The sequence below is a fragment of the Micropterus dolomieu genome, linkage group LG22 (assembly GCF_021292245.1).
Source record: "Micropterus dolomieu isolate WLL.071019.BEF.003 ecotype Adirondacks linkage group LG22, ASM2129224v1, whole genome shotgun sequence".
Classification (NCBI taxonomy): domain Eukaryota; kingdom Metazoa; phylum Chordata; class Actinopteri; order Centrarchiformes; family Centrarchidae; genus Micropterus; species Micropterus dolomieu.
The window spans coordinates 18,418,253-18,442,193 of NC_060171.1; the positions used below are offsets into that span (position 1 = coordinate 18,418,253).

Below are 23,941 nucleotides of genomic sequence, written 5' to 3' on the forward strand. Positions count from 1 at the left end.
ATGAGAGGAGCCAGATCCAGATGTGACAGGAGGGAGGAGGGAGGAGGGAGGAGGGGATGCGCCGGAGGACGGATGCGTCATTACGCACATGCAGGACAAAAGTACAGAGCAACAGAGACATTTTAGAGCCTAAAAGGACTTTGAGAGCAAGCACGCACCCTATAGGCTGCACAAGGAGCTTCAGCATCTCTCCTGTGCCTGCTTTAGACCTACTGAACTTAAAATCTGAAAGTAGCCTATACTTGTGATACCTGTAGATCATTCTGGTCATCCGCTGGACTCCTCACTCATTTCTACACTTAGGCTACTAATAGCCTATCACCATTTATGGCAGGTTTTACCCACATAAGCTGCAGCTCAAAGTGCTGTTATCGGCTTATCTTAATCTTAAAATAACGTAAGCTATGTTTCCAAGTCGCCCACCTTTAACGTTAGCCAATCGGCGACATCAGTTTACTCAAGTCGTTCAGGTGCGTTCAAGTCGGACGGAGAAATTCCCGAGAGAACTTGAAGGCAACTTCCGCGTGGTCACGTGTCACAGGGACGCGGAAGTACTGAACCGTTGTTTTGCTAACAAGTAGCTTGGCTGCTAGGAACGATAGCCTAGATACCACTTATTATATCTGTTCTGTAACTGGTAACCAGTAAACAACACCCATGGTCAGGTAAGACTAATATTTTCAAGCGACTATATTTCGCAGTATAACCTGTCATTAAACGGACATTGTTCGGTTTAAGGCTCACTGCGATGCTTTCATTTGCACGGACAGGTTTTCCTTTGAATGTCACTTTAGGTATATTATACATATATTTTATTTGAAATACATTTGCTAGTAATCAGCCTTAGTGCGGGTTTATTAGCTGTCAGTTGGTGATATTGCCATATAGAGTTACAGGGATCACCTTGAGCCAATTTAACGTTACACATTGAATAATGTCTGTTCCAGCATTGTCACGTGAGAGTCAGATGAGGTTTGGTAAAGAGGTAAGGGTTTAATTAACCATACCTGCTATAGAAACGTTATGACAGTTGTGTGGTGTTGGATCTAAAAACAATCATCAATGTGAAAGGCTGACTGTTTGACTATCAAAATGACCACAGTTCCTCTCCTAGTGATTCAGTCATGGCGGACAGACCAAAGTTGGATTTATTGTAAAAACGCCAAAGGCTACCGATCCCAAAGTCAAGAAAGAACCTCCACGCTCAAGATCAGAGCGTGACTATGTAAGTCACAACTTTGTTCTTTGTTGTTGTTGTTAGGATGACCCAGAAGCACTGCCTGGAGTGCCAGGTGTACTCAGTGCCTCTCATCCAGTCAGACCTGAGGAGAGAGGAGGCTGTCCATCAGATAGCAGATGCATTACTCTACTTGGAGACCATCTCTACAGATATTTTCAGAAGGCAAGTCCAGGATCACACACACAAAAAAAACCAAATGGTGTGAGAGAGAACAAATATCAGAAATAATTATGAAATGAATAGTTGAGGACCAATTATTTTTCTATTCATCCATTTTCCATAGCACTAGCCGCCTATTCAGGTATGCAGGGGTCCAAAGCCTTTCTCATAGGCAGGAAACATCTGGGTTTTTCATTAACGATTAATCCATCGATAATTTTGTAGATTCATTAAATCATTTTTTCAGTTAAATAAAGTCAAACATGCCAGATGTTTTAAAGTGGTAAACATATGATTTCTCTAGCATAAGGAACTGTGAGGCACTCCCTTGTTGATATCACAGCATTTGTTACAAGACTTTGTCATATGTAACTGACTGCACAGTCTAAAACACGTGGAAGCCATATTCTAAGCCACATTTTATGCCACAGCACAGATGGTCCTGTCTGGCAAACTGAAAACAGAGGAAGTGTCGCCTGTAACTGCATGGAATAGTAGTAATAAGAGCATTGATATCAAGTCATCAATAGAATGCTGAAATAGCTGTGTAATATTTCATCTTTATGAAATGCAAGAAGGGATTCAGCACCCTGCAGATTGTATATAAAGCGGAATAGGGCGCATCCAATACAAACTCACATATATTTTCCTGTGTGTGTGTGTGGCTTTCAGGGTGGGTGACAGTGTAGAGAAGAACCGCCGCCACCTGCAGAGCGTCACTGACCGGATCAGACTAGCTCAGGCCCGTGTTGACAAGATCAAAGGCAGTAAGAAGGCCACCAAGGTAACTGCACCTTCACTTTGGAAGGCACATATGATTCTCAATAGAGACACGATAAAGTGATGACGAGGTCATTGAAAAGAGTACTGACCCCTGCCAGTTACATCAGCTTTTTTTCTGTGTTTATAGGTTTTTTCCAGTGCCAAGTACCCAGCCCCAGATCGACTTCAGGATTACTCATCTATCTTTACTGAGGCTACAGACCCCTCCTCACAAACCCGCCCCCGATACAGGATAGTTAATAAACTTCGACCCTTTGATGAGAAGGCCTTGCAGGTAAGATAAATACATTAAAGTGCTGTTTACACAAGAATTTTCTACCATTATTTTTACATGCAATGCCTAAATTTTGAAACAATAAAAAAATGTGACTGACTAAGAGCCATGGTTTCACAAAGTGTTCCATAACTAATGTCTTGAACCCCAAGAGCCTTTGTGCTATAACTAATATAAAACAGAAGAAAGTGTGGGCTAGCCTGATGGCGTTTTTATACAGCTGACACTGCTAAAACTGGGAACAAAAACAGGGATAATAAGAGGCATGATTAATTTCCATTTACATGGCTTTTATCTCACTGCTGAGAATTATGACACTGCTCTCACTTCGGTCACACGAGCACAGGAAGGCTCGAAGCGGACGTCTCCACTCACCACTGGTGCTTGCTCCTCTAGAATCCAGGGTTTTGTGTCCAACCCTCTGGCATATAATCTTCCTGGGGAGGATGAGCAGTGTGATACCTCGATAATTGGAATATACTCTCTGGTCCCTCTTTTTATATAAATGGGAACCACTAGCTGTTTCTGCCAATCCACAGTTACTTATTCCAACGTCCGCTGTCGCTGTTGGCATATACAGTGATAGAAGTGTGAAGCATTAACTCAAAGGCAAAGTGCTCAATCTAAACCCTTGCATATAATCCTGAGCTCTGAGTAATGACCAAAAGAGTGAAATCACTGATAGATCAAGCCTAAATGACCCTCCTTCGCAGGGTGCCTGGGCCCACTTTTAGGGGCAGGAAGAAAATCACAGATATCCAGAAGGTGCTGGGAGTGGAAAGGGCTTCTTCTTCACTTTGGAAAGGAGCCAGTTGGGGTGATGGGAACATCTGATGTCTCTTGGATGCCTCCCTGAGGAGGTATTACATATCCTGTCTGACCTGGAATAACCTCAGGATCCTTCAGGAAGACTAGGATGACGTGGCAGGAAAGGACATCTGGACTGCCTTTCTTAGCCTAACATGACCCAGAGCTGGATCAGCAGTGCAAGATGGATGGCTCTATAATAATAATAATAATAATAATAATAATAATAATAATAAAAACACACACATGCTTTGAGAGCCATGAGGATCTGGTCACATGTCATGATGATTATCATCAGGCCAGGTTCCTCTGATCTTATCATGTATGAATATTAAACACTGCTGTATGAATAAATGCCTGCCTGCCTCAAAACAGAACAAGTTAACCTCCCCATCTGGTGACTTAAACTAAAATATTGATAAGTATTTCAAATAATTATTTGACCTGGTCTGATAACAATATACCTTTTACATCATTTAACATTTTTAGTGACTGTTACCTGATGCTACAGCCTCTTGTGTTACTATCTGCACTGTGTTGGCAAATTTGTTTTGTTCAAATATTGTTATTAACTAATAATTTTCATACACAAACAGCTGATTTTTGCATGACTAGAAGCATGCGTGTTAAAAACCGTGCATCACTCAACCAGCACTGATAAGCTTTCAGCCATGTCAGTCTCACTTTGTCACACCTCTGAGTTAAATAACCAACTGACATCCATCTTAACAACATGTTTCATTGGCCGTAATGGACGCCATGGTATTTACCCTGAAACTTTTGGATAGAATATTCATCAGGCCAGGTCCGGTTATTTTACAGGTCTAAAGATGTGGAGAGCAGAGCAGACAAATTTTATTAGTTTGCCTTTTTAGGAGGTGTAAATCTGGAAATACAGTGTATTCCTGGTTTTGTGCATGCTCAGCTCCGCACAAATTGCATTATTTATATTGAACGCCACAGTTTTTTAGTTACTACCATGGGAAACTTTATGAAAACCAGTGTATTTTCTGCTGCGTGTGCTTGGTCTTGTGAGTTGTTTTTTTTGTGTGTGTGTATCTGTGTGTACTTGTCAGAGCGCGAGAAAAAATTGAAAGCACTGCTGGCAATTTTCTCTGGTGCAGAAATGCATTATTCAATATCCCCCAGAAGCAATGTACCCGACCATATAATTTGGCGTTGCAGCGTTTGTGTGCGTGTGCATCTGAGTGCAGAAGCACTTTGGTGGCATTTGTGATTTGCGTTACTCAAGATTTAGTTGACATCTTACAGATCTCCCTCTCACTCAGCCTGTGTGTCTTCCTTACAGGAGAAGTTGATGTATTTCCCAGTGTGTGTGAGCAATAAGAAGAAGTCTGAGGATGAGACAGAGGAGGGGCTGGGCAGTCTGCCACGCAATATCTCATCTGTCAGCTCCCTGTTGCTCTTTAATACTACAGAGAACCTGTGAGTCCACACACACAAACACATAGACAGATGTTAACCTTAAATAGAGATTAGATGCAAATCTTTTCTTCATATCTTTGGATTTGTGTGTTTGTAAAGATATAAGAAGTATGTGTTCCTTGATCCTCTGGCGGGAGCTGTGACAAAAACACACACCACACTAGAGACAGAAAAAGAAGAGAAGCCATTTGATGCACCCATGTCCATTACGAAGAGAGAGCAACTGGAGAGACAGGTACCCCAAGCACCATTTTTTTCCAATCAAAACACATTGTTAATTTGACTTTATATATATATATATATAACTGGTAATGACACATTTCATAATTAATCTGGATGATATTTCTCACTTAACAGACAGCAGAGTCTTATTTCTACATGCCAGACCTGGGCCAGGTGCCCGAGATAGATGTGCCATCCTACCTGCCTGACCTGCCAGGCATCGCAGACGACCTGTCCTACAGCGCGGACCTCGGGCCTGGCTTCGCCCCGTCAGGATCCACACACAACATCCCTGAGCTGCCCTCATTCTCAGAGGAGAGCAACGCACCTGGTACACACCCATTCACTTTTTTTCACAGTCTCATTGTGGTTTAGGCGGATGCTGTGTTTATTAGCTGATGGAGACTCTTCATCTCTTTGTTTCAGGACCTCACTTCCAACCTAATGTTGCACCTCCTCCGCCGCCTCCCCCTCCCCCTCCCCCTCCTCCTGAGCCCACCCTCGATCCCGCCACTCCTGCAGGAGCCCCCCCTCCTCCACCTCCCCCACCTCCTCCGCCTGTTGACAGCCCTACAGAAGTCTCACGAGCACCAAGTTCAGGTTTGTCACATCCAAATCTTTTACTGGCTACACACCACAGACTTGGATGAATGTGATGGAGCTTGACAGTGTATTCAAGTGGTGAAAACCTGCTCCTACCTTACACACACACACACCCTATTCACGCTCTTAAATTAAACCTAATTGACATGAATGGGCGTAAATCTAAATTACACTGCCACCCCTCACTGTCACCTCTGACTGCAGGCCCTGTATCTGGTGCTCCCAGCGAGGTCGTTCAGCCGTCAAACAGCCGTGCCAGTCTCCTGGAGTCCATCCGCAACGCAGGAGGCATCGGCAAAGCAAAGTTACGCAACATCAAAGAGCGCAAGATGGAGAAGAAGAAACAGAAGGCGCAAGAGCAAGGTGTCAAGATTCTTTTGAGTGGGGATGTTTCTGCTCGTGTCTTATTAAATGCTACAAGATGTTGCTTTAACTATGACATGCAATCAAAGCAGAGCATAACCAGTCCCTAGCTAGCAATCACCCATACATGTCAGGATGTGTGCGTTTGTGTATGTCTCATATGTTTATCATCACAGTCCACGGCTTTGTGACCTTTGTTTTTATAAATGTCAACCTCATTAAAATGTTGACTTGGTTACAGTCGTGTTTTAAATTGTCTGACCTAATATCAGACAGCATATCTTGGCCTTTTTTTCTGGTTGGCTGGCCCGGTCTTGAACTAACATTTCATTTTTAAGATAGCTGCTAATGCTAACTAGATAAAGTTTTGTTGTAATGAAGTGCTCCACTTTGAAGTGTAGCGCTGGGGAATGAGTGAAACTTCTTCATTGCTCCAGTTACTAATTTAAAAAAAATACTGGTTGCATGATTATTTAGTAACTGCCTATCTTTGTCTCTCAGCAGCGGGAGCAGCATCTAGTGGTGGAGACTTCATGTGTGATCTCTTCAATAAACTTGCCATGCGAAGGAAAGGTGAGGATCCCTTTTATGTCAAATGAGATTCAAAACACTGATGCGGTTGGTCAGAACTGCAGACCGTAAATAATGTGTTCTGTCCCTCTGTAGGCATATCTGGTAAGGGTCCAGCAAGTGGGGAGTCAGGTGACTCTCCAGCTGGAACCGGCAGTGCATTTGCCAGGATGTCAGATGTTATCCCACCACTTCCTGCTCCACATTCAACAACAGACGACGATGACTGGGAAGCATAACGTCATGAACGATGAACACTTAAAGCATTGATAATGAAAGCATTTGATGGCCTTGAATAACTTTGTGTACAAAGGACACCCACGAAATTTTCCCTCTAACAGAAATTTTCAGTGTGCATTAGCTTCATCATAATAGTAATTGCATTGGTTTGGCCAACCGGTTCAACAAAACATCACTAAAAACTCAAATTATAAAACAATTTATTGAGATTTGTATTCATTGTAAACATTTTCATAAAAAGCAGATCTTAGAACACTCACTGCAATCATGAACATTTTCACTAACATCTTTTAAAATAAAAGTATTTTTTTTTGCATTACATAACACGTTTCATTGTGCTTTAAATATTTAATATCATCTTCAAGGGTAGATCAGTCACATGGATGCCTAAGCCAGTGCTATGCCTGATATCTGTGTAGTAGCTGCTTCAGTAATTTAATTTTTACATACTGAATTTATTCACTATTTTATTATTCATTTTTGCCTCCAACATGTTCTACAGTGAAACTGATGACATCACAGGACTAATACACCTGAGTCAATGTGATAAATGCCCCTTTGGCCTTTGTCTGCAGTGTGTCAAACACTTGCATCCATTATTTTCTAATTCATCTTCACTTCAAAGCAGAAGTAATATTTGACGTTGAAAGAGCTGACATGTAAAATAAAGCAAGTATGATGCACTGAAAACAGAAAAGACTGCCTCCCAGGAGCACTCAGATGTCTGATGGCTTTAAAATATTAAAGAACGTAAACATAAAGGAGCATGAAAGGGTTGCGGCAACCCTGTGATAAGAAACTTATTACAGAGGCCCTCTAATTATATTTTTTTTGAACACGTTTCATTTCTTGTCGCTTGAGCCCAGTGTGAGTGAAACTACACCAGCTTCTGCTTCTTCTCCAGAAAGAACTAGGAAAGAAGAACACACAGACGACTTATGAACGAGTTTCAGTCACAATGCAGCGGTCAGAGTGTGGATACATATGTGTAACTTCCTTCTCACCTTCCGCAGGGCAGCAAAAGCGGGGCCAAAAGTTGTGTGTGTGCTGGTGCGCTCTTTGATCCATGTGGGAAGTTTAGACAGAGTAGCAGGTCGAGAGTAACGCCTGTCACACAGCACCATGGAGGAATAGTCGCCACGGTGGCGGATAGCTCTTCCTTTGGGCAGACAACGTTAAATACACGATACTGTATAAATAATTATTAATAATTTCTTTCTATCATATATTGTCATGAATATAGCACCATTACCTATGGATTGATTGACAGCCTTCATGCAGAGGTTTTCTATTAGTGCTTGGCCAGGGCTCTTTCCTCCACTGTGAGGCTAAAAAAATGAAACTGATGAGACCGACGATGAGCTTCACCTCAGCACCCCTGTGACCATGTACTTGTTTTGCCATGTTTGTGGATACAGTGAAGACTATTAGGACAGTAAAAAGTCTCACCAGGTGTTTGTCCAGATAGGCCATCTTTTCCTGTAGCTCTGGGGATTTGATGTTGGGATATGGCATTCCCACCATCACCACACACCTGTCATCGCGTGGAAACACAGGAAAGAACGATTGGATTACATGCTTTATACAGTATCCAACTGCTGTCTGTCTGTGTGCTCGTGAATTACACACACCTGCCCAGGTCATCTGAGAAATTGATGCCCTCACTCATCTTTCCTCCGACCACAGAGAACAGCAACGCACCTGTGAGCCCACTGCTGTCAAAAACACACCTCTAACAAAAGGAAAGGAGTTTAACAGTATAACGTGTGAGTGTCAATGGCAGAAGCAATCACTCACAATGAACTTATTATCAGTGCTCAGTGATGAGGGCTTATGTTTGAGTGTTTTACCTGGATACATCGGGAGAACTCATTAAGCACCTGCTCAACCTGGTTGGCCTTCTTTGGCTCCTGGAAGATCTAAGAAAGTAATTGTGATAGCTTCAGAAGCTGTCGGGGCAATTCTATTTTCACTTTCAGAACAGTATTCTTCAATATACTATGCAGCCCCCCAACACCATAAAGACGTTTTTTTCTAGCTCATTTAATGAGAATCCATGAAGCTGATGTACCTTCTTCTTGTTAGCCAGACGAGTCAGCATACCGTTGGCCTCCCAGTGAGAAATGATCCGCCTGGAGTACTCATAAGAAGGGAAGAAGCACACGACCCCGCCCGGGACCACGTTACAAATGTTGGACAGAATGCGGCCTGTCTCGTCCATCTGTCAACAAATAGGCACAAATATGCAATAATGCATACTACTACATGAAAAGATATTACAGCAAGAACTTAACAAAAACAGCACGGGCATGTGTGTGTCTGTTACCATGCGTGGAGAGTCTCTGTTTTGGAAAGTAAAGTCCAGCTCTTGACCAGACGGACCGCTGCACAAGACGAGGGGAAGGATGTTCTCGGGGGGAATTACATGACCTACACACAGGCAAAAAGAAAATGATTTCATTGATTTAAACATAATAATACAAACACAATCAAATAAAAACATTAGGTCCAAACAATATTCCATAGACAGGTGAACTTCTGTTTAAATTTCACACAGATCTTTTGTCAGAGAACATGACAATAGTACATGTCTTTAATTTTGTATACCAGTGCCACAGGAGCACAAGCATTGCTCAGGTGGCTTATGATACAACAACCTTCCTAGTTCAACATGCAACCTGTGTGATGACAGGCAACAATGTAATTTTCAAGTAATCTTAAATATAGGGTATACTGTTTATAAATAGTGGCTAGACAATTACTTCCATCATCTCATCTTGGTCAGCTCTGATTTAATCTGTCACCTCTGTCACTTGAACCAGAATCATGACATTATTCTTATGGCTAGTCTATCTGAGTGCATAACCCAACTCTAAATCGGTTATTTTTTTAAGTTTTTGCCAAAACATTATATTATTCCATCAAAAATTCTCACAAAGAGAAATATTGATAAACACATCAGTAAGAGAGTGCATTATAAAAACACAAAAAGAACGCTCCACAAAGTACTGCAGTGTTATAAAATGGGCCACTCACCACAGGAAAACTCAGTGATGCGTTCTGCTTCCACTCCGGCAGAAAACAGCAGCTCTTGTTTGAAATCTGAAACCTACATATAACATCTTTTAGAATGACAAAACGTACACAGCAAGAGCTTAGTTCATTTTTAGTGGATTTAAGACAACTTACAGGCTGCATGGTTCCTCCTGCGATGATGACCGCTTTGCACTGCTTCAACACCTGGGCAAAGTGGACCGCTGGATTCAACAGCAGGAACTTGACACTGCTCTCTGACAAACTACCTGGACGTTAAGCAAAATGGGGTATTTTACACTCTAACACTTGTTTTGTTGTCCTGTTTTTTTCCCTTCTATTTTTTAAAAAGGTACCTTGTCTGTGCACCACCACTCTGCCGTCAGCGTTGCTGTTGGTGAGAGCCATGAAGAAACCCTCCACCTGCATCATGGGAGATGCAGACAGCACTTTCTCTGCCTCTACAGACCCCTGCTGGTCTGCTGAAGAAACTGCACATGTGGGAGCAGACAGAACGGGTAAATCATAATGAACAACCAAAAGGAATGCTACATTGTTCAGTGTTTGTTCATTGCTAAATAATGTCTGCAAATGCAACATAGGTCTAGCTTTACCAAAAACCCTCAGCTTGTCATGCACTAAATTTCTTTTCTTTTTTAGCAACATGCTAGTTTTCCAGTTTGATAACAACATATGGTATTTATTCTTTTTTCCTGTTCACTTTCAAACAAGGAAATGTGAGAGATTTTTTTATGGTAGGAATTCAAGGAGGATGTCCATCTCCAAAAATGTGTTTTTAATATGTTGGTGAGAAACATAAACATCCGCCCCCTGACCTGGCATGGTAATCTGGTTGCTCTGTAGAGTTTGAAGGTAGCGGTTCAAGCCCTCCGTGCGTCGATTCTCCTTGTTGGAGTTGCTCTGAGTGTGCAGAGTCACACCTGATCCCGCGTACTTCTCCACAAAGCCACCCAGCTGCAGAGAGAAGGCGCGTGAGGTATTTATTTGATTTTTTACTGTAGATCACTCTCAGAGCTGGACAATATTTAAATGAGGCAATCAAAATCAATCAAATATTCACATATTATACACTTACTTTTCTGCTGATCATGCTCTTCTCAAAGTATCTCTGCAACTAAAGTGAGAATGACAGTGACATTGAAAGATTCAGACTGTGGTTTTCAACCGCATTATAACACATTTTTGTTAATTACCTTAAACAAGTTGATATTGTCGATCTGAGCCTTGAAGAGGAAATTGTTAATGGTAAGCATTTCAGTTCCTAAAAGATAAAGAAACATCACTGTTTAGCAATTTCTACTTCAGTGTGTATTAGAGTGTGTTTATGTGTGTGTATTATTTACTGACCTGCTTGTGTAGTCTGGCTCTGCGGATTCGTCCCCACCTTACCTGCAAGGATAACATTTACATCATAAGTAGAAATGTCAGAAATGTGCCCTGTCAATCAATTTCCACTCTTAAGCACGTTGCAGACTGGCAATTATTAATCACCAAATACAAAACAAAAATCAGCCCAAACACACTCACCTCCCAGCACCCGGACAAGCCCCTCAATCACAAACAGAATCTGTTTGATGTACATCAGATTCTTTGCCTTCAGTCTGCTCCTGATGTTGTAGAAACATAAACATCAAGGGTCAAGAGAGTAATACAATTTTTAATTTGGGAGTGAGTGCACTGTTAGAGCCTGTTTGTGTAATATACTAACTTATAGCGTTCAGCATACTGGGTGAGCTGAGAGTGGGCACGGCAAAGCTGCGGAGGAATCACATTTTAGCATTTTACAGGGAAAAGGCATAATTTAAACCAACAGTTTGTGCACAATGTGTTTACCTGTGCACCAGTGAGCTCTGCACTGTGTATACAGGAGAGTGTGTCACTAAGATTGTGAGCTTCATCTATGATCACCACCTGTGAAAAAAAATAAAAAATCTGTCAGTAATATGCAAAATTAATTCCACTTCAAATTGCTGAAACTCACCCAAATGGTCTCAAATACCCCACAGTGGTACTGGTACTGGCTGTGTGTTTACATTTTTGTTGCCAAAGGTTACACTACTTATGAGAAATATATGTTAACAATACTAGGGTATTTCTAACATTATATCGTTATATACTACTAATACGGACAGTTGCTGAGCAGAAAATTTATGAAAAGAATCAGAAATGATCAATCTAATCTTACCTGTCCCTTCAGCTGGACCCCTGCTGCCCTTCTCGTAGCTTCATGAAGCAACATCTGATAGGGCAACACCACCAGCTAGGCAGACACAATAAACATAGAACATACAGATTAACACTAAAACTTAAATCTGCTTAACAAAAAGTGAAGGAATAGATTTAAATACTGTAAGCTGAATGGCTATTGCTCCCCAGAAATTTAGGAATAACCTGGACATAGGAGTACAAAGAGGACAGCATTACCTGTGCAGGGGGGATAGCGAGGCGTGTGGAGTAGTAAGGACATGCATGTGTTTCTCTGCCCAGCTTTAGCATCTGCTCTATATCGTGGACTGTCCCCAGAATGCCATCTCTCATCTGCTGCAGTGCTGATGCTTTATTATAGGGACACACACCCTTTGCTGGGCCTCGCTTACGTTTTACACCCTCTTCATGATGCTGCTTCTCTACAAAATGGAAGAACAGGCAGCGTTGCAAGCAAAAATAGTCTTATTTACTTTGATGTTTTAAGATAGCTCTTGTTTTTGTTTTTTTTTACAGGTGCAACATTGGTTGTTTCTAGGATAATCTGATTGCATTACAAATATTATTCATAATTATATAATGGCTTTTCTGTTTAATTCTGATATGTGGCATGTTTTGTATTATCTTCACTACTTCACGTCACTAAGCTTTCCTGGTTCAAAAAAGGGTAAAAAAAATAAAAATTAGTTAGCTGTGAATGTTCTTCTGTAAGCTCAGTGGTGCTGGAGTTAGTGTGTGAGGGGTTCTCACCATGTTTATTTTTCTGCATCTCCATGCAGCGGTCGTTGATAAGCTGGATGCTGCCGAGGCGACGCACCTCCTCATTGATACACAGATTCTGGAAAGTACACAATTTTATGTTTACTCTAAACAGTCTGATGTCATGGTTAATAATCATGTTTTACTCACTGAATACAGGTATATTAGTTCCTTGTATTTTAGCAGTTTAATAGAAATTTCTAGCAATGTAATCACATTTTTGTAATCATCCTTGAATTAAAAAATACAAGTATGAAACTTTAAATAAGTTTTATTGCAAACAGCCTGCTTCTACATGGAGACAGACTAGACTGTTCTAGATCATTCTATGAGCCTGTAGCAGACAACATACTATCATCTGGTCTTACAGCTGTTACAACCGGTCTACACATCTTTATAATTTACAGCCTTTAATTTGTTGACTTTCTCCGTGCACCAGCTTTAGATAAGCGCCACGTGAGATGGCACTTATCTAAGGGGCTAAGCGATTTGGCCAAAAATGTTATCACAATAAAAAATTTCATGTCATTCGATATTGACAATTATCACAATAAATGTGAAATCGTTATTTCTTTCAAGTTTAAAGGCTGATGGTTAATTGTGGTTTTACACTTTTCTTTATGGTCAGAACATGACAAACACTTGTCAAACTTAACATATCTAGAACATTCAAAACAACTATGATAAAATCTTTTTTCAGTTCCTTTTTCTCAACAAAATAAATCTTAAAAGAAAAATTATGTGCCATTTCGTTCGTGATTCAAGTAAATTAAATCAACCATTTTTTTGTGTATTTATTGAACATCTGTTATATTGTTATTGAGAAAAACTATATCGTGATAGTTATTGTTATTTTGCCCAGCCCTAATGTTACAATTAAAAATGTCAATCACCTAGGGCTGCAACTTTCAGCCACTTTCATTATTGCTTGAACATGCTGATTATCATTTTGATTAATAGATGAAAGCTTTGGTCTATAAAATGCCATTCAATATACCATCACTGAGGAATAAGAAAGTAAATATTTACATTTGTGAGTTGTTTGTTATTTGACTGACTAATCAAACCATTTCAGCTGTACACACAACAGTTTTCTCTTATACAATGCTTTATTCTCCAATCATTTTTATCTTATCTTGCACTTTACATTAAAACAGGGTGGTTAGAAACTTGAAAGCTTGAAAAGTAATATGTACCAAATTCCAAAAGACTTTAGTTTTCGGTGTTACACTTGCTTACTGAGCAGTCCTCTTTCACTATAAAAAATCTAGACACTGAGAAGAGAGTGAACATCGCCATCAAGAAAAATACAGCATAGCACTTGTTGTCTCCAAACAATGACTGATATAAGTAATCAGGATGAAGGCCATCACGCAAACATGTCTCAGTTCAGTTACACGTAAGTCTTGTATTCATAAACTACTACATTTTCACAATGGATGATATTTAACAAAATACACCAAAATCTAACCCCAACCCTTTTACTGGTAGTCTTTGTGTGAGTGTGTGTGTGTGTGTGTGTGTGTGTGTGTGTGTGTGTGTGTGTGTGTGTACATACCTGCCGTGAGCCCAGTGTGACCACACTGATGTCCTTGCTGAATGGGCTCTTTTGAACTTCATGGACAAACTGGGCAAGCTGGGAGTGAGTGCGACTGCAGTAGTAGATCTGAGAACATGCATTAACATACATAGTCTCACTTCTGGGTGAAGTGTGACACTCATTTATTATTACATTTTTGTATCAGTGGGACACTTACTCTCACAGTTACAATGGGAAACATTTCTCTCTTAAGTCACACCTTAGTAACATGTTCTTCAACCAGTTCATCGTCTGTGTCATCCTCAGCACCACAAAATCTGAGCATGAGAGCAAACAAACTCCGCTGTCAGTGTTCGTTTCAACATCTCACTGTGATGTAACATTTGATGCGATAGGTGACCAATTAATGGCTATCCTCACCTGCTCCTGGTCTTTGACTCGTCATCGCTCTCATATTCTGCAACGATAAGCTCCTCGTCCTCTTGATCTCCTTGTGTCTCTGTTTGTTCCTCTTTACTGAGCTGGAGCAACTTGACCGCCTCATCATCTTCACAGCTCTACAGAAACACACACAGAAATTCATATATTGAGTTGCATAGACTTGATTTACAGTGATTATAAGTTTTGGGTACATTTCTGAAGCCTGAGCTCCCCAAAATGCCACTCTGCAAGATCCCTTACTTTTCTTTTCATTGCATACTTTAGTTGAACGTTGTTTCTGATCATTTCTAATCGTTCTTGCCTCTTCTTTCTTTTCAGTTCTTCCTCCTGAAACACAAAAACATCTAATAATAGCCAAAACCCCAGATTCCACATCAAAGGCCACATCTGAAATACAGTGATATTCTTACCTTCAGCTTTGACACCAAATCGCGTTCTGTCTTTTTTTGAACAAAATCAGTGATCCAGTCGGGCTCTGCTGAGGAGCTGGTAGCAGAGGGCTGAGCGGTTGAGGTGGAGAGAGCTGCTTCTCCTTCCTGCAGCAGAGTGGCTGCCTCCTGTCTCCTCTTCTCCTCGTAGTCTGTGAGCCAGCTCAGCGCTCCACATATCAGACTCAGAGACTTGCCCTGCATTAAAGGACACACACACTTTGTAACACAAATCCAATCAATAATATCTGATGGCTTCTGCTGTAATCTCTCTTATATGCATGCACACATACACACCGTTCCAGTTGGACTTTCAAAGATGCCAACTTTGCCCTGGTCAAGTGCAGCGTACAGGGCTTGCATAAAGTGCTCCTGGATGTTATAGGGCTGGTATGGAAATGGAAATTGGGCCCTGCCATTCTCCATGCTCATGAACCTCCCTGGAAGATGACATAAGGTTTAACTAGATATAAAACTAGTAGTGCAAGTATTTCAATTTTATCCATCCATCGTCAGCCGCTTATCCTGTGTACAGGGTGGCGGGGGGCTGGAGCCAGTCCCAGCTTACATCGGGCGAAAGGCAGGGTACACCTTGGACAGGACGAGCTTCTTGCTGTGAGGCGACAGTGCTAACCACTGGACCACCGTGCTGCCCCTAATCCTCTACATATCGGAGGCAAATTTTGTAATTTTTACTACTCAAATAAATTTATTTGACAGCTATAGTTGCAAGTTACATTAGAAATTAAGATTGTACAAATAAAAACATATGATCAGTTTATAAGATAGGATACTGTGCTACAGGTTTAACTATTCAACAGTACACAAAGTAGTTAAAATGTGCTGGACGTCCCCCAGCTTTAATGTTAACATGCTTATGTTTTATAGCATCAGTAAAAATGTTACTATTTTTGATACCCAACAACTTCTTTTACTTTATGTAATACTTTAAGAACATTTTGCTGTTTATACTTTTGTATTTTGACTTAACGTTAAGTGAACTCTTGCATGCAGGACTTTTACTGCAGCAGTATGCTAATAAACGAGTACCTTTTCCACCATTGGATAAAACGTTTCAGCTCAGTTAGGAAATGAGTCCCTGGCTACTTGATGAAGTGAGCAGCACACACATAGTGTTTAGACTGGCTTATGTTAGCAACAATACTTGTTATGTCTAACATGACGCACCAAGGCTGGCCCCAAATTCTGCTTTTGGATTGGAAACTGCTGAGTTCTCGCAAATCAATCAATCCAATATGCCTACATAATTTTACCACAACGACGTAATGATAATTTAACTAAAAGGCTTTTCAATTCGTTTATGTCTGGCAGCATAACATGTCATTTTAAAGGCAGTCACTGCGAGCTGACTGTCTTTAAACGAAAACTTTAACACTAACTTAGCTACCTCGAATTCATAGCTAAGTTATAGCTAACGTTCGCTAACTTAAAACCAACCCAAATCCACTTATTAGCTGAAGTCTTATATCTATACAGAAATGGTTGATATATAAATACTTACCTACAGATATCCTAAATAAGACAGTTAACGTTAGTAACGTTACTTCAACTCCCGGCTAACTATTCAACAACCGCGCCAACAGAAGACAGTGTACACATAATCTGACCAATAGGGGGCAAGATAAAACAAATAGTGTTTGTTTTATAATACAGGACTGCTTGCGTGGACGGGACTATGCACATCTGTGCCATAGTTTTGTCCTTTAGTGTGGGACTATGTGGCTATTACTGAATATCTAAACGAAGTACACAATTCATTATTTATGTAACACAATATATCTGTAAGTCATGCTTTTGCTCTGCTCTTTGTATGTGCACCGCCTTTTTGTAAGATGCTTACAACGGATAAGTAACGCCACCAACGCGGGTTAATCCCCCCCCAGTTCCTCTGTCTCTGCTCGAGTCTGGAAAATTCTCTGCCCTTCTATAAATGCTTGTCAGACGTTAGGCTGCAAGACAACGTGGACTTGAAGCAACTTGATCATAAGCTCATATCCTGCTCGCATACAAGTGTGACTGGTGCACAACGATAGCACAATCTCAGCTGTGGCGTGTACTTTATTTACAGTAGCATTCATAAGTGAGTAACGTTAGCTGAGGTTAGCTTAGAGATTTAACCAACGTTGGTGAGCTAGCTGCAGTTGACGAGTCCAATTGTTGTTTGCTGCACTTGGCGTGGTTTGAGAAGTATTTAGCTTTAGCCACCACTACTATTAGCCAGTGTAAATTTGTATTGTTTTGCAGCTCATAGCACGAGGGGGAATTAGCTTCATGACAATGACTGCAGAGGAGCAGACAAGTGAAGGACAAAACGCCATCCCCATGGAAGGAGAAGACATCACACCAAAGAAAGACGGGGGTGTTTTGAAGGTAAATACTAGTGTTTGGCACAGCATATTAATCCAGCTAGCTGAATGGTAAACTGGCTGCGTGTTGTTTACTCATTCGGCCAGGCTAACGTTAGCTGTTGTTAGCTAGGATATCGCTTGTACTGTCAATAAAAACCGCTAACGTTAATGCAAACTAAGCAGAATGTTGACAGCCCCGTAACGCTGGTTATTGAGTTTTCTGTCATTGGTTTCATTGCTAACTTGTTTCCACGATCTAATTTCTAGAAGGTTCTGGAGCCCCGGAGAAACGGCTATTAATGCTGATGGGGACATTTAATAAACACACACGCACGTACGCGTTTGAATGAGACGTTGCAGCTCACGTTCATTCACAATTAAGGATTTGACAGCTTTACCTCTCATGATGCAAATTACCAAGCTGCAGGCTGGGTGTACAGGACACAAATGTGTGGAACTGGCTGTTGCAGAAATGACTTCTCTGCTTCTTTTTAAATCAGTGTTTTACAGATTTTTAATAAGTTCCCATCTCGCTCTCTGTTTTTCAAGCTGGTGAAAAGGGAAGGCACAGGCACAGAGTTTCCCATGACTGGTGACAAAGTTTTTGTGCATTATGTGGGCACACTTCTGGATGGGACTCACTTCGACTCCAGCAGAGACAGAGGAGAGAAGTTTTCCTTCGAGTTGGGCAAAGGTTGGTTGCCTATCTAGCAGAGGCATGAACGTTCACCTGCCATAGGTGCACAGCCAGTGTTAGTAATAAGTCTTTTTGTATGTTTAGGTCAAGTCATAAAGGCATGGGACATTGGCGTAGCCACAATGAAAGTGGGAGAGTTGTGCCAGCTCATCTGTAAGCCAGAGTATGCTTACGGATCTGCAGGCAGCCCACCCAAGATACCTCCCAGTGCAACCCTTGTTTTTGAGGTATGTGTCAATGATATCAGGATATTTTGATTATCCATGTTATACTTTAAACCATTTTACTGGGTTTATGGTTGGAATATACAGTATATCTTGATTCTTTTATTGGTGTGAAAAGATACTAATTGACATGTCTGCACGCTTGCAGGTTGAACTGTTTGAATTTCGAGGCGAGGACATAACTGAGGATGAGGATGGAGGAATCATTCGTCGCATTATCACTAAAGGACAGGGATATTCCAAGCCTAACGAAGGAGCTTCTGTTGAAGGTAACATATCCACACTTTTTCAGCTATTTCTTTGCTGACACTGACAGAATTGACCTGCTTGTAGGGGGCGTATTTTTCTTTTCTTATTTTTTTTTTTAAGCGCAAAAAATAACAAGATCAACATCAACAAAACCATTAATAGGACATGTAATAGTGATTACTTTAATTTTGACTTATTTTGTGCCTGGGAAAGCTGAGTCAGTGTATATTTATTTAGGGATGCACCTATCTGAGTTTTTCAGTGCCAAAACCAATACCTGGGCTTTGGGTATTGGCCGATGCAGAGTACCGATCTGATACCAGTGTAGACTGCATAAGCTGTATTCCTCATAGTGAGGAAGAGACTGGGAATCATTATTTTGTGTGGAAGGCAACATCAGGTTTGATTTTAAAGGTTGCTTCCTAAAACAAAATGCTATATTATCTCTCCTAGAAAATGTTTGTGTCTACCGGCGCACTGGTGACTCATGGCATAGTACGCCCGTAATTCACTTGCATAGGCCTCCTTGTCAGCGACACTGGATCCAGCTATTTGAGTCAGCATTGGGCTGAAATCTGATATCCGAATGAAGGTGGCACACTGAGCCTGAGCAACACATGAATTGATATAGAAATACACGCAAGTGTGCAGGTGCGTATTTAAAACCTGATATTTGATGCCCGAGTAATACAGTCCAAAATCTGACTACCAAAACACTCCTCACTGACCCCATCCATAATGGAGAGCTGAGGCTGGAGTTTGCTTGTATTTATGTTGGTCACAATAGATTTTAGAAATTGCAGGTATAGCACTGTGCATTGTGCCACTTTTACTGTTCACCTCACAGGCATAGAGACGGAAGAGCAAATTTTCACTGCAGATTAACTTTCAAGAGTTCACATTAGCACAAAATCCAGTACTGCCTTCAAACTGGACTTCCTGGTTTCTTATCATCTTCATCCATCTCTGTGGTACTTGTGGGAACACGCTGACACCAACGCTGCTTTTGGTTGGTTTTGGAAAAACAATGCATGTACCAGCTCACAAACCTTGCAGGGTCGTTTATGAGGATTGAAACGGAAGTTGTGCGCCATATTTTGGCAGATTATTAGTGCAATGTATTTTTCTATTTCATTAATTAATACAAATTCCATCTAAAGCAACACGTGACTGGCTAAGGTAAGGTATTAGATTGTACTCTGCATGGAATAATGGAATTATACACTATATAATGCGATTATATGTGAGCTGCCCTGCTCACTAAATATTAGCATCGGCATTAAAAAACCCACATCAGTTGACCACTAGCAGTTATAGGGATTTTTATGCTGTAGATTGTTTTAAGGTAGAGTGCGGTACAGTTTGTCAGAATTGCCATCTTTCAACTGCATTATTCTCTACAGTATAACAATATATATTTAACTCTATCCAGTAATGATTTTAGAATAGATTTGCTGTCATTTAGGATGGGAGAAACGTGTTAACATTTACAAAAGAAACTGCTGTTTTACAAACGTTCAAAGCCACCCTTTGATTGTCGAGGGAGGAAGTTTGGTACTTAATTATAAAACTAATGTTATTGATATTGAGAAGCAGCATTTAAAGGACTAAGTTTGTCAAAAATAGCTTATGTCAGAAATTTGGAATTTGTCTTGGACTTTGTTGTGACTCATTCACAGGCATCCTTAATAAAACAAAAGATTTAGCCGGTACTCCTGGTGCGCTGTATTTTGCCGTAATATGCACTCAAAATACTAAAGTATGAAAGAACATGAATTGAGACACCGCACAACAGTCTGTTTTGTAGCACAAGCTAACCCCCAGCATTTTTCAACCCTTATCAGTTACTGTGGAGGGAACCTACGAGGGACGTGTATTTGACGAGAGAGAATTGAAGTTTGAGATTGGAGATGGAGAGAATCTTGGCTTGCCAGTTGGAGTGGAGAAAGCTATCATGGCTATGGAGCAGGAAGAGGAGGCACTTTTCCACATTAAGCCTAAGTATGATCATGTGTACCAAGACAAATAATTACTGTTATGTTGTAATAGACCCCATAGTGGAGTAATGTGTGGAATATAATTGGGCAATAGAACAATCCCAGTGTTTAGACAAACAGATAACACAGTATCCTACTGTAAGAATTCAGCTACACAATCATCAAATCTACTGTGAAAAATGGGTAATAAAACATGTATACACTGAATTTGAGATACCATTTATCTTCCATTTGTAGATATGGCTTTGGAAATGCAGGAAATGCAAAATACAACATTCCTGGTGGAGCAACACTGCAATACAAAATCAAGCTGACAGCCTTTGAGAAGGTAAATAAATCTTGGCACTGTGTTGCAAACTCAACTTTGCTTTTGTTTTTCAGTAGTTGTGTACAGCGACATTTTTCCCCTCTACTGCGTGATTGTCTGATTTTGTTTTCTTTAGGCAAAGGAATCGTGGGAGATGAACACAGGAGAGAAGCTGGAACAGAGCAGCATTGTCAAAGAGAAAGGAACGCAGTATTTCAAGGTATGCAGGGGTGGTGTTTACAAAGCACACAGCTATAAAGAGAATTCTTATGACCATAAACTTGGTCATGTTTCTAATGCACTGATTTCAAATGCTTCAGGAGGGAAAATACAAGCAGGCGTCAGTGCAGTATAAAAGGATTGTGTCGTGGCTGGAACATGAATCTGGTTTGTCAGAGGAGGACGAGAAGAAGGCGAAAGCACTGCGGCTAGCTGCGCATCTGAACTTGGCCATGTGCTTCCTTAAACTGCAGGAGTCAAACCAAGCCCTAGAAAGCTGTGACAAGGTATGTCTGATCTGTTGCTTATTTTGAATATGGACACATTTGTGAGTGCGAAAAGCCTTAATTCTTTGTTACGTTGAGTACCGTTTGTACAAATGTGTTATATGGGTGGACTGCTTTTCTGATCATTTCAATTGTTTATGTGGTTAAATACTGTAAATGTTTGATTATAATTTGGTCATGATTATAGGCTCTGGAGTTGGATCCATCCAATGAGAAGGCTTTGTTCCGAAGAGGAGAGGCACTGTTTGGTATGAAGGAGTTTGACAGGGCAAGAGATGACTTCCAGCAAGTTATTCAGCTGTATCCTGCCAACAAGGCCGCCAAGAGCCAGGTATAGTGCCACACATCTTAAAGGATAATTGCAACAACTTTCAAACTGGGTCTTACTTTCTTACATTTTGCCATCATGACTTAAGTTTGTTACAAATCCAAAAAAGGTTCAGGGATCAATTAATGTCTCCCTATTTTGTACAGTCGAAACTAATTTTGCTGTGAGATCATCCACAATGAAACTCTCACATGTATTATTATAGCTGTTACTGCATGCATTTTCTGGTTGTGGAAGCTACCAGTCTTAGTAGATTATAGGTGGGGACATTTTTGTACACTCTGACGAAGCCCAAGTTGAAACGACTCCCAATTATCTTTCAGCTCGTATCAATTGGTCTTAGAATAATGATTCTGAAGTGCAGTAAAAAAAAAAAAAAATCTAAAGTCATTAATGTATTTCATTGTATTATATCTTTTGGTTGTGGCTGTACCTGTGTCACATCTGAAAATATGCTTGGCTAACCTTCCCTTCGTTATATTCTTCCAGGTTGCTCTTTGTCAGAAGCGTCTCAAGGAGCAGCATGAGAAGGACAAACGCATCTACGCCAACATGTTCCAGAAATTTGCAGAGAGGGATTCAAAGGTGAAGGTTTGTGTTTTGTACAACAGCCACCAGAGGGTGAGATAAGCAATGTGTCTGAAAGAGGCTGAATAAAAAATGATTGAATGCTGATTTTGTTTGTTTTTGTCTCTTCATAAACAGAAAGAAGCAGAGAAAGGGAAGAGTGAGAGCAAGGAGAACGGCGAGGATGAGATGGAGATTGGGAACGGGGAAAAAGCGTAGATGAAGATGTGACTATGGTTCATCTGTACTTCAGACTTTTGTAACTTCAGCCATTTGTGTTTAAGGTGTGCCTGTGTGTGTGAGTGAGAGCGAGAATGAGCGTGTCAGCGAGAGCACTGGCTTTCTGTGTGTCCGGGCTTTTTGCTGCAGCAGCTGCACAAGTGGGTGAGGCTTCCCCAGCTGATGGCACTATGGGACGTGGTTTTATTAAATGAATTGTGTGCCACAACCCCATCTCTGAACCCTTTGAACCCACAGCTTTGAACTGTACATGTGTTGGGTTTATTTGTTTTTTATTTTCCAGTGTTTTGGGTAGGAAAAAAGTGGATCCAAATGTTAAATGCAGAATTTCAAACCCTCACCCGTTAAGGGCTAGACCATTCACCTTGCGCTAACCTCACGTTCTATGCTATCCATCCAGCACTCCTCCACGTGGGCCTACTGATCAATTCCTGGAGTTGTGCTGGTTGTGTGCATAGATATGATGTGCCTGTGTCCCAAAGTACGCATGTAGCAGCACTGTGGATAGGTGGAGTAATAAGACGTTAGCCACTGGAGCTCCCCTATAGGCCCCCAGCGTACAGGACTGTTCGCCTTTTACTTTGGAAATATTGACTTTGTACTTATTTCTTTTCCAGTGTTGTGCTTGTGATTTCTGTATTGTTCTTGAAATGAATACAACATATTGCTTAACTGGAATATGTGCAATTTTAAAGCAGCTAGAAAGGACATCAATTTGCTTCTCCTGGACACGCTTAAGTAATAAAACAGTTAAGTCTTAATTCACTGTAAAAAGAACGTATGAACGTGTGCATATATGGCTCATTAGATTCAGGCTGTTGAAGTCAGTACGCCAGAGGAAGATGTGAGCCCTGTTCATTTTAGTTAACAGCACCTGTAGAGTGGGGCAGAAACTGAACCAAGGGGCTAATAGAAGCGAGGTTGTGGGTCGTGTTGAGTTTATCTTCGTCTCTTGGAAGGGTTGCTGCTTGGTCTGCCCTGACAGAAGGATATAATAAACAATAGCTACAACTTGATTGAGTGTGATATTCTTGACTGTTACATCTGTTCCTCACAGTTTGCAGTTACCATTACTTGTCTTGTCTTCTGTTTATTCATTACATCCTCCCGTGACCCGGAAATTGTCCTTCCTCCGCCATCACAGAGGCTCTTCTTACAATATCTTAAATGCACCTCCAGGTAAGCTGAGGCTTCTGGAGGAGTTTAGAAGGAAACAGGTGTATCTTATGCAGAAGTCTTTCATGAAGGGGCTGATTTATAAATGTTCCACCTCCACATGTGTACAGATCATAGAATCTTTTTAAATTTACGATACAGTCGACA

The 23,941-nt window shown here is 40.9% G+C and overlaps 3 protein-coding genes across 8 annotated transcripts; 2 read left to right on the forward strand and 1 right to left on the reverse strand.

Moving 5' to 3' along the window:
• Window positions 1–512: 512 nt before the first annotated feature.
• Window positions 513–7,028, forward strand: wash1 (WAS protein family homolog 1). 2 transcript variants are annotated; one of them, XM_046036899.1, is made up of 11 exons: window positions 513–665; window positions 1,262–1,402; window positions 2,072–2,183; window positions 2,310–2,456; window positions 4,573–4,709; window positions 4,809–4,944; window positions 5,067–5,262; window positions 5,358–5,531; window positions 5,739–5,897; window positions 6,399–6,470; window positions 6,564–7,028. In XM_046036899.1, exons 1-11 carry the CDS (start codon window positions 658–660, stop codon window positions 6,704–6,706), a joined length of 1,425 nt encoding a protein of 474 aa, XP_045892855.1. In that variant the 5' UTR covers window positions 513–657; the 3' UTR covers window positions 6,707–7,028. The 2 variants fall into 2 exon arrangements, with proteins under 2 accessions (XP_045892855.1, XP_045892856.1); XM_046036900.1 differs by having other exon boundaries at window positions 6,402–6,470.
• ddx11 (DEAD/H (Asp-Glu-Ala-Asp/His) box helicase 11) lies at window positions 6,891–17,053 on the reverse strand. 3 transcript variants are annotated; one of them, XM_046036895.1, is made up of 28 exons: window positions 16,996–17,049; window positions 15,432–15,574; window positions 15,117–15,332; window positions 14,947–15,033; window positions 14,686–14,822; window positions 14,525–14,582; window positions 14,284–14,391; window positions 12,717–12,804; window positions 12,186–12,388; window positions 11,947–12,021; window positions 11,595–11,672; window positions 11,470–11,516; window positions 11,289–11,368; window positions 11,109–11,150; window positions 10,955–11,022; window positions 10,837–10,875; window positions 10,577–10,715; window positions 10,097–10,231; window positions 9,897–10,009; window positions 9,744–9,816; window positions 9,034–9,137; window positions 8,779–8,928; window positions 8,558–8,626; window positions 8,339–8,439; window positions 8,157–8,241; window positions 7,960–8,035; window positions 7,712–7,866; window positions 6,891–7,617 (listed from the first exon to the last, which is right to left on the reverse strand). In XM_046036895.1, exons 2-28 carry the CDS (start codon window positions 15,564–15,566, stop codon window positions 7,585–7,587), a joined length of 2,694 nt encoding a protein of 897 aa, XP_045892851.1. In that variant the 5' UTR covers window positions 15,567–15,574; window positions 16,996–17,049; the 3' UTR covers window positions 6,891–7,584. The 3 variants fall into 3 exon arrangements, with proteins under 3 accessions (XP_045892851.1, XP_045892852.1, XP_045892853.1); XM_046036896.1 differs by lacking the exon at window positions 16,996–17,049 and adding an exon at window positions 16,657–16,771; XM_046036897.1 differs by lacking the exon at window positions 6,891–7,617 and having other exon boundaries at window positions 7,727–7,866; window positions 7,960–8,049; window positions 16,996–17,053.
• On the forward strand, window positions 17,032–23,634 carry fkbp4 (FKBP prolyl isomerase 4). Of its 3 annotated transcripts, none has more exons than XM_046036901.1 (12): window positions 17,033–17,235; window positions 17,400–17,525; window positions 18,053–18,197; window positions 18,285–18,427; window positions 18,573–18,693; window positions 20,518–20,674; window positions 20,908–20,998; window positions 21,114–21,197; window positions 21,298–21,483; window positions 21,671–21,814; window positions 22,301–22,402; window positions 22,517–23,634. In XM_046036901.1, exons 2-12 carry the CDS (start codon window positions 17,427–17,429, stop codon window positions 22,595–22,597), a joined length of 1,353 nt encoding a protein of 450 aa, XP_045892857.1. In that variant the 5' UTR covers window positions 17,033–17,235; window positions 17,400–17,426; the 3' UTR covers window positions 22,598–23,634. The 3 variants fall into 3 exon arrangements, with proteins under 3 accessions (XP_045892858.1, XP_045892857.1, XP_045892859.1); XM_046036903.1 differs by having other exon boundaries at window positions 22,301–22,396; XM_046036902.1 differs by having other exon boundaries at window positions 17,032–17,525.
• The last annotated feature ends 307 nt before the right edge of the window (window positions 23,635–23,941 follow it).

Coding starts and splice junctions, on each gene's coding strand:
- wash1 (XM_046036899.1), top strand. Junction 4,710..4,808: donor TTTAATACTACAGAGAACCT/GTGAGTCCACAC, acceptor GTGTTTGTAAAG/ATATAAGAAGTATGTGTTCC. Junction 5,263..5,357: donor AGAGGAGAGCAACGCACCTG/GTACACACCCAT, acceptor TCTTTGTTTCAG/GACCTCACTTCCAACCTAAT.
- ddx11 (XM_046036895.1), bottom strand. CDS start 15,566: ATGAGCATGGAGAATGGCAGGGCCCAATTTCCATTTCCATACCAGCCC. Junction 11,673..11,946: donor GGGTCCAGCTGAAGGGACAG/GTAAGATTAGAT, acceptor TTTTTTTCACAG/GTGGTGATCATAGATGAAGC. Junction 11,151..11,288: donor GCTTGTCCGGGTGCTGGGAG/GTGAGTGTGTTT, acceptor TTATCCTTGCAG/GTAAGGTGGGGACGAATCCG.
- fkbp4 (XM_046036902.1), top strand. CDS start 17,427: ATGACAATGACTGCAGAGGAGCAGACAAGTGAAGGACAAAACGCCATC. Junction 20,675..20,907: donor CTTTTCCACATTAAGCCTAA/GTATGATCATGT, acceptor TTCCATTTGTAG/ATATGGCTTTGGAAATGCAG. Junction 21,815..22,300: donor ACAAGGCCGCCAAGAGCCAG/GTATAGTGCCAC, acceptor ATATTCTTCCAG/GTTGCTCTTTGTCAGAAGCG.